General features: G+C 35.2%; 1 protein-coding gene across 4 annotated transcripts in view; it reads right to left on the bottom strand.

Annotated features, from left to right (window-relative positions):
- LOC144979453 (endophilin-B1-like) overlaps positions 1-9,865 on the bottom strand; it is a 43,648-nt gene extending 33,783 nt beyond the window's left edge. For all 4 annotated transcript variants that reach the window (XM_078926108.1, XM_078926110.1, XM_078926109.1 and 1 more), the window contains exons 1-5: positions 9,692-9,865; positions 8,126-8,267; positions 7,579-7,707; positions 6,903-7,036; positions 3,221-3,313 (exon numbers count right to left, since the gene is read on the bottom strand). In XM_078926108.1, the coding sequence (XP_078782234.1) occupies positions 3,221-3,313; positions 6,903-7,036; positions 7,579-7,707; positions 8,126-8,267; positions 9,692-9,769 (576 nt within the window). In that variant the 5' untranslated portion in view covers positions 9,770-9,865. The remainder of the gene's footprint in view (positions 1-3,220; positions 3,314-6,902; positions 7,037-7,578; positions 7,708-8,125; positions 8,268-9,691) is intronic.
- Positions 9,866-9,924: the final 59 nt, after the last annotated feature.

The following is a 9,924-nucleotide window of genomic DNA, read 5'->3' as shown; positions in this document are numbered from 1 at the left end:
CTTTATGAAATAGAAATATGGTTCCATATGGCGTGCAAGGAGATAAATATAGCTTTCAGAAGAGCATTGAGCATGGTACATAGCGGCCAACGTTTCAAAGGGCTAAAATAGGACACCCTAACGCCCAATACAGCCAGTATGTTAGGACTATTATATAATACAATCTAGATTTAGAACTTTTTCTGTTCCTTGTTTTATAATTATAATTGACCTTTATATAGCGCAATATCCACTAAATGTGCTCAAAGCGCTTTTCAAGTTTTCATTTGCTAGTCAAAAAAATTAAATTTAAGCATAATCTTGGGATACGCGAGGGTCAAGGGTCATTTCCACACACAAAAACAGTCCAATTTTATTTTCTATAAATTTTTCTCCGACTGCAAAATGGGGACTATCAGGACAGTTGGCCGCCATGATGGAAAACCTGAGGAAATGCTCTACAAAAATATGCATATTGATTGATTTATTTATTTCTCAATTGACCATCCGTCCTCTGTAGGATTAAATAACACCTCCAGTCCTTTATTGTTCTCTCTACTCTGTTCCACTTCAACACAAAACAAAACAAAAAAACCTATAGAATTAAATATCCTCGTGTTGATGAAGCCCGCCCAAACGTTGCTGTTCTCCATTTTTGTTTAGGAGATAAGCAGATATGACTAAATATGTGATAATAAAATAACCCAGTCCTACTTTATCTGTTCAACCAAAAGTCCAATGTGCTGAGAAAATAACCCAGTCCTACTTTATCTGTTCAACCAAAAGTCCAATGTGATAAGAAAATAACCCAGTCCTACTTTATCTGTTCAACCAAAAGTCCAATGTGATAAGAAAATAACCCAGTCCTACTTTATCTGTTCAACCAAAAGTCCAATGCAATGGCAGCATGGATTTCATTCACAAAAACAGATGACTTGGAAGTCTTGGGCTTCCTTCCCCTTTGCCAACAAATCACACACGTCTTTAAAGTTTCATTCATCGTGTTCTGTTGAAAACAGGGAACCCCAAAACGTCCACAGTATCAGTCTGTGAATTAAATGACTCTTCCACTCTATCTGAGTTTTATTTTTTCTATCTGTGTCAAAGTATAAAATATGGGAACTTCTCGTCTATATTCTCCCTTTGTGATGCATAAAGGCATATACAAGTATATAAATAGGTACATACAATTAAAAACATTGAATATCAAAATCAGAAGACAATGGGATAAAACACGAGTTATAAAAGTCACGAAGATGATTAAAAAAAAAAAATATAGTAAAGACAAGACAACAACGACCAATTTAAAATGAAAATTAATAATCAGTGCTGACGGGGACAAAAAGGGAAAAAGGAGGAAATGTTTACTGCATTAACCCCCAATTGTAAAGTTAATTGAGATGATAAAACTATCATTGATACTAGAGCTAGCTTGAAATAATAAGAATAGTAATGAAATTTATCTATATTGCGCCCGCTCCTCTATACAATAAAGCTCTAGGCATGAAATTGAATGTAAGCTTCAATTTAATAAATGAAAACAGATAATGTGGACGTTTCTGGTTTCCTCTTTATCAACAAAACAGGATGTTTGAAACACTAGAGAGGAAGAGTTCAATTGACATCATAGCTAAGGTATGAAGAGTGGGAAACAGCACGGATTTGTCCCAGCACACATCGAGTCTCTTCTCACTGCCAGGATAATGGATTGGGGGAAATGTCATTGTTGTCAAAAAGGGGGAAAGTCATTCTCGGACATCACAATGGCAGATATCCACGGATCGGAGGAAAACCATCAGCACTGAATCATTCAAAATAATCAAACAAGGTGGATAACGAAATGTACAGGTTTACGCCATCAGGACATTCAATCTTTTCTTTTTTTTTTTTTTAAAAGATAAAAGACTTAAAAATAATCCAAACTCGGAGCAAAGAGTGGGGAAGAGAGAAAACCGACATACATTGACTACAGGAGTTGTATTGATTTCAAGTCTCTGTCCACAGTTGGGATATCACACAAGGTTGTGATGGTGGTGGTTGTTGTTGATGTTGATGAGGAGGAGGAGGAGGTAGAGGTGTTGGTGGTGGTGATGGATGAGAGAGGAAGGAATACATAAATTAATATACAGTGAAAAAGAGAGAGAGAGAGAGAGAGAGAGAGAGAGAGAGAGAGAGAGAGAGAGAGAGAGAGAGAGAGAGAGAGAGAGAGAGAAAACAAAGATCGACAAATAAAACAATGAAGGGGTTGGTAAGGTGGGAAAAATCAGGTTGGGGGAAGGGGGGGAGCGGACAAGACACTAGGCTGGTTACAGACAAGAAAAAAAAAATAAATAGACGGACAAATTGAGAGAATAAACAGAGGGAGAGACTCTCTATCTCCTTCACCCCCCCCCCCCCCCCCCCGCTTCCCCAATCACATTAGAAACAAAAACCAGAACAACTTCCATGATTCCATTTACCTGGTGTGGGAATAATAAAGTCTAAAAAGATTATCCTATCCTGTCCAAATCAGCTGCTACAAAATTGAATTCTCATGGAAAGTTATAGATTTTCTCATTCAGATATAGCTCATTGCATGGAAATGGAAAAAAATAAATTTAGAATTTCTCCTGTATCATTATAAGTCTGTTCTGTAAAAAAAGCATTTAATTCAAGTCTGAAAACTCAATCAAACTTCCAGACAAAATGTCAAGAAAATCAAAGACTGAACAGAAATATGTCAATTATTTTCACCGGTTTATTAAACCAGCCAGAAGCAACAAACACAAAATTTATTTTTAAACTTGACTTCCAACAAGATTGCACAAAGTATGAACTCCAATAGAATTAACCATGTCAATATCAATGTTGTCAGATTTTATTTCAGCCATAAAGCAGTTAATTGACGAACTCGGAAAAAAAAAAATGATTTAAAAATTTAGCCAGAAAACTTGTCCTTCAAATATCAATCGATTTAAATGACCCTCATCGTGGCAAAAATATCAAACATGAGACTTGTAAGGTCCCAGGTTTGAGAGTTTTTTTTACGAGACAAGGGTTGTTTAAATCGACCGATATTTGAAGGAAGAGTTTTCTGGCCAAATCTTTAAATCCATGTTTCTCCAGAGTCACCATTTCACTGGTCAAACCTAGAATATTCCCATCTATGTCTCATACTTAAAAATCATTTCAAACTAGATAATAATATCCGACAGTAAAGACAACAATGGCTCCAGTCATTCCAAGAGAACAGACGTCTTACCTGTTGTGTGGAAGTGGCTGATTTGGCTTTCCTGAGACGGCTTTTACAAGCGTCCAAGTCCAGCCTCTTGGTCTCCAGGATTTTCTTTTCTTTCTGGAATGGAATGGAATAAAATGTTGTTTGTGGTTTAGATGTAAATATTAATGTGAAATTGATAACTACGCCACTACCACATCATCTCATCCATCTGTGGCGTTTCATTCATCCTGTTTTGTTGATAAAGGGGAAACCCGAAACATTCATTTGATCTGTTTTTGTAATTAAATTGAAGCTTACATTCAATTTCACATTATTATTTATTTCTTCGAGCTTCGAGCAGCAACATTTACATTACCCAGTGTTTTAATAATAATAATAATAATAATAATAATACTTTATTGCATCCCAAAAAGGAAATTTTTTGTACAGACGTGTTATAATTTACACATAAGATAAAAATACAATGGAAATAGGATGTATATATATAAAAAAGGAGCAGCTCTATAACCAGAGCTGCGCTTTATAATATGAATAATTTCAAACACTGTAAAATAGTTAAAACTGTCACTATAAATTGAAAATTGAAAAGATTGCAAAACAAATAAATTAATAAATTAATATTTATATTTTTAAAAAGTAAAAATGAGAAATAATTATATAAAATGATTATTGCTTGTTGTTATAAAGCCTAATACTGGACGGCAGAAAAGATTTTCGGTGTCTCTCTGTTTTCGTTGAAATAGAGAAAGGGCGACCACTTCTTTCTGACATAATAATTGATGGTCTTAGTGGATGATACTGGTCATGTAATATTTTAGTTATTTTATTTATACAAAATTTCTCGTATAAAAGATCTACATCGTCAACATCATTTATATAGCGTTTAATGGATTTTTTAATATTTGAATTTATTTTGTTCATTTCCACTGCTAAGCAATTGCCTCCCCAAGCTGTTATACAAAATGACAAAACACTTTCGATTACTGCTCTATAAAATAATGTGCAGAGGGTTTTATCTATTCTAAACTGAGAGAGTTTTGATAAAAAATATGTACGTCTGCACATCTTATGCCTAATTATTTTCAAGTGTTCATCCCACTTGAGCCTGTCATCAATCGTTACACCAAGGTATTTGTAGTGAGGAACTCGCTGGACGAATTGGTCCTTTAATTTTAACGGTTCTATCGGTTCCTTCACTCTCCTAAAGTCAATCACTAGCTCCTTTGTCTTGCTTATGTTAAGCTCTAGGTGGTGGGCATCACACCAAGACACAAATCTATCAATTTCTTGCCTATAAGCCACTTCGTTGCCATTTGTTATGAGGCCTTGAAGAGCGGTGTCATCTGCAAACTTTATTAAAGGTACACTCAGGTTTTGACTTCTACAGTCATTCGTGTATATTGTGAATAATACAGGGGACAATACACAACCCTGAGGAGCACCAGTATTTGTAGTTATACAGGAAGATTTGTTTTGTCCTAATTGAACATATTGTGCTCTCTCCGTAAGAAATTCGAGCACCCAAGCAATTATATACTTGTTTAAATTCAGACTAGTCAATTTTTGAACAACCAACTGAGGTTGCATTGTATTGAACGCTGATGGGACACCAGAATAATACAAAGTTGCCACAAGCTGTGGACTGTCAAATGTTTGTGTTTTAGATGGGACACCAGAATAATACAAAGCTGCCAGAAGATGTGGACTGTCAAATGTTTGTGTTTTAGATGGGACACCAGAATAATACAAAGCTGCCACAAGCTGTGGACTGTCAAATGTTTGTGTTTTAGATGGGACACCAGAATAATACAAAGCTGCCACAAGCTGTGGACTGTCAAATGTTTGTGTTTTAGATGGGACACCAGAATAATACAAAGCTGCCACAAGCTGTGGACTGTCAAATGTTTGTGTTTTAGATGGGACACCAGAATAATACAAAGCTGCCACAAGCTGTGGACTGTCAAATGTTTGTGTTTTAGATGGGACACCAGAATAATACAAAGCTGCCACAAGCTGTGGACTGTCAAATGTTTGTGTTTTAGATGGGACACCAGAATAATACAAAGCTGCCACAAGCTGTGGACTGTCAAATGTTTGTGTTTTAGATGGGACACCAGAATAATACAAAGCTGCCACAAGCTGTGGACTGTCAAATGTTTGTGTTTTAGATGGGACACCAGAATAATACAAAGCTGCCACAAGCTGTGGACTGTCAAATGTTTGTGTTTTAGATGGGACACCAGAATAATACAAAGCTGCCACAAGCTGTGGACTGTCAAATGTTTGTGTTTTAGATGGGACACCAGAATAATACAAAGCTGCCACAAGCTGTGGACTGTCAAAAGTCATAAACAAAAAGGAATATTATAACAGCTTTAAAAAAAAGAACAAAATACCAAACACGGAACGTTTTGGACTCAAAACCCTTCTTCAGCCAACAACAAAAAACAATAGGACATAAATACATGACTAAATTCTAGATAGACGGCAGAGAAAATTTGTAGGTCTTCCAAGATTTTTTTACAAGAGAAGACTTACCAATTCTCAACCCAGAAGTGGCAAGTGAAATATGAGAGAAAACAATTTATTACTGAACACAAAATAGAGTATATACAAATATATGGCTATAACATTGTAAGCAGATGGATAAAGTAATATAACTCAAGTAGTGAACAAAGAGTGCATCCTTCTCTTGGGAATGCCACTCTGATATTTGTAAGCATAACTAATATTGTTAATAACGGACTTAAAGAATGATAACTAACTAATCTGTAAACAAAATCAACTAGTTAATAACAAAGGGGTGCAACGCTTTCCTTGAGTAGCTCAATGTATATGTCCATATCAAGATGTTTCTTTGTTTTTAAGGGTTTCACGATCTTTACAACGCAATTCAGGACATTTTGGCATCACTAAAAGGGAAGAAAATGGGATCGCAAAAAATCCTAGATTCACAAATAAAAGTACCAGACAAAAGGTAAGACGGGGAATTGGTCCAAATAGGGAACAGATGTAGATTCTAAAAACACTTTACCAAGTGTTCTTAGTTTGAGATCACCTAAAAGTCTCATCCAGACACAAGCACTGACGGGAATAAACTCAAATATTTACAAATCATTATATATTCAAAACAAAAATGATATCATAGAGATGGTTTAAAAAGCCCTAAAACCATAACTAGGTATTTGACTGTTTCCCTCCCAGCCAAGGGTAGAACAAACCAAGTAATCCCATTCCAAGACAAAGACAGAAAGCAACTCAGACTACAGATATAGGGGGATAGAAGACACAGGAAGTGACCTCCTGTCCACCATGGGAGGTCAAAGGACAACACACAGAATTTAAAAAAACCCAAAACTATCCAAGCTGCCTATGATTTGAATCACGCTTTGGGAAATGGTAAGATGATTTATTGGAAAAGTCTTTTCACTCACATTCTCTCACTACACCCAGGTATAAAACTAGAACATGGCCAGTAACAACATTGTCCCTGTTGAAATTATAATATTGCCTTACAGGGGTCACGCCTCATCCTACACGTTAAGAGTTGGTGTTGGCTTGCAACCCCCTGTAAAGCGCTTTGCGCAGATTAAGTGGATTTTGCTATACATAAAAACTCAATTCGTTTGGGAGGGGAAAGGCTTAAAAAAAAAAAAAATTGTTATACGTCTAAGTGTCATCTGAGTTCTGCCTGTGTCCTTACCAGAATGGTTTTCATATCTCCTTCCAGGAAATTACTGAGAGGTTGAAGAAAGTTGTTGGAGGTGGCTGTGATGAAATCTCTCTCAGCATTGCCGATTTGTATCTGGGCCTGGCCACACTTAACCAGGGCATTTCCTAATTGTTTTTTTAAAAAAAGGTTGGGAAACAGAAAAATAATTAGCTTGTCACAAATGGTGTTTGATTTTACCTTTACTCTAACCTACAAACATATCTTACATTATAAGGAAAACTCAAAATTCCAACCAGCAATTTGAAACGGAACAACAAAAAAAACAAGAAACTCAGCATTTAATTTTGAAATCCCCCACTCAAGAACAAACCATCATCTTTACTCTTTTTTTTTTCCCTCCACCATCCGACTTTGGAACTCCCTACCAACCAATTGTAAACAAGCCCTTTCGACTGAAAATATCGCTCCCTATTACTGAAAAGACGGCCATACAATCTTCAGCCTGAAGGTAGTAAGTGTCATATCAATTGGATCCCAAGTTTGTCTCCATGACACTGTGATATTTTAAATCTGTTTCTATCTGGCACTTCTATACACCCCGTATTTCTCACCATTTTATAATCGTTTCAACTTCACACTATAGAAAGAACCCGTTTCTATTTTTCCACACATATCACTTGACATACATTTTTTTATCTTGACATACCATAAGCAGTTCCTGGGCCAAAATCATTGCCTGCTTCAACCATGATATTTCCCAAGACTTCAAACTGAGTGACACGCTCTTTCTTCTTCTTGTCCAGTTTCTCATACAGCATGTCCTCCATTCGATGATCTAGTAAAGTCAGGGTGAATAAGGGAAGGAAAGAAAGCCATCACACATGATGAATCCAATGATACAAACGGATAAACAGAAAACTGTTTTTACTTTTTTAAAATTCAGACGGAGAACAGCACTATGCATGCCACATCGCTTTGTGAAATTTCCTAAATTTTTTCACAACCAGTAAATAGAGAGAAAAACAGTAAAAACATGTTGTCGAAAGGTAATGAAAACAAATAAGATTTTAACTCACTAATTTCCGGATTCCTAAAATTTCCGGAGAAGTGGCATCTCTGAATTAAAACTAGTGTAGACTTACGACTGGCAACTACTTATTTTTTGGAACAAAATGTAAGAAAAAAATAACATACATTCAGCAAAAAAGGTTTTTTAAAAAAAAAGAAAAATGAAAAAGAAAAAGAAAAATTACTTGGATTTGGGTTGAGAACGGCATCTGTGTTTTTTAGAAGCTGCTCTGACCAATGTTTTGTCTTGTCAGATCTTTGCATCAAATTTTCAAAATGTGCATCGAGTTCTGTCTTCTCAGCAGTTCCAAGTTTTTCCTCTGTAAACTGATGAGAAAGTTAAATTAGTCAAAGAAAAAATAATTATATGGAAGAAGAAATAATTGTGGAAACTTTTTTTTTGTTAATCGTCATTTTCAAAGTAGATATCTAAGTTGTTATAACAACATAAAAATCTTATCTAAACCTAAAAAATGGTGAACAATCTTCTGAATTGTCAGCCCCCATTTTATGCTGTTTTGTTTTATTTTCAGTTCAATTCAATTCAAAAATGTCTTTCTTGTCAGAATTTGCTGCATGTAATTCAGACTCAGAGTCCATTATCCTATACACTATACTATCATTTAAAGGAGTGACAGTAATAGCAAATAAAAATATGAATAAATAAATAAATTTTAGATTTAGATCTTTATAATTTATGACCTTTGTTTGACATTTAAATCACTATAATATATAGGTAGGTAAACAAATCAAAACATCAACACTAGTAAAACAACTCTTCATAACATTTACTCATGACTCATGCACTCTCATATTTTCCCAGAAATTTTGAGTCAATTTAAGAATTAAAATTTATTCCAAAGTCCAAGTCCAAGTGACGTTTTTTTAAGAATAAAAATCTCTGGCTTGTTTTTTGTGCACTAGAATTTAAACTGTAAATTAAAAACCTTTCTATTAAGACATCGTCTGATTGAATCTAAAAATGAAAGCAACAATTCTACCAAAGGATATAGCGTATTTATCCCTTTATTTTGGTCCTTGTCTTGATTCATCAAATTATGTAATGTAAACACCAGAGATATCTCAATCTCAATTTAACCAAGCAATAGTTTTGGCCTTCAACTCACAAACAATAACTAGCGGTCATACAGGTGAATGGGGGAAATGAGACTTAAGATCCAGCCAGACACGTAATTGTAAGTGCCTATTTTTATTATTGTATAAAATAATAATATATAAATAAGGCGAAAAGCAAGCTGAAATTAACTGAACTGAAAATGAAAATGACCTTTTAAAACCAGTACAAATAACTCAATAACTGGGTCCGCAATTAGTTGAAAATATTGATGTTGTTCCTATTGTCAATTGTTCAAATTTATCATTTTACTGCCATATTAATATTATTATTATCATAATAATCAATCGGTCATCTCAATGCTCAATGTCCGCCTGTCCCATTCTCTCATCATCTCAGATCTCCATCGACTTTTCAACCCGAGAACGTTGAATTGTATTCTGTCGTCTGCTGGGCTTACTTCCTATTTCATTTCGTTGACCATATACATACAAGCGATACATTCAGTATTACGTGAAATGAACACATCAATTGCGTGTACATTTAAAGGAAGGGGGCGGGGATGCGTGACTCACAGACTCGCCTCGGATCACAACGTCAACGACCGGGGACTCGTCGTAGCTGATGCTGAATAATTATGAAAATTTAGACAAGAATTGTCAAGTCCCATGTTTACCTGTACAGCTCTATTAAAAACAGTCGATGCACCTCCAGCAACCTTTTTAAATTTTGCATTCAACGAATTGATGTCCATGATTAATGTTTTGTTTATATTATCTTCACTAAGTTTATGATGTTATGATGTGTACGATCAATCAATGAACCATAATTCAGGGGCATAAATGAAGACGGAAGTTGAGCGTTATTTCCGCATTCCGCATAATATTTAAGTTTATTTATTTTAATCTT

The sequence above is a fragment of the Berghia stephanieae genome, chromosome 9, assembly GCF_034508935.2.
Source record: "Berghia stephanieae isolate SIO BIC M18660-M18661 chromosome 9, UCSD_Bste_1.3, whole genome shotgun sequence".
NCBI classification, from domain to species: domain Eukaryota; kingdom Metazoa; phylum Mollusca; class Gastropoda; order Nudibranchia; family Aeolidiidae; genus Berghia; species Berghia stephanieae.
The sequence above is the reverse complement of the archived record's forward strand: the minus strand, read 5'-3'. Positions and strand labels throughout refer to the sequence as shown.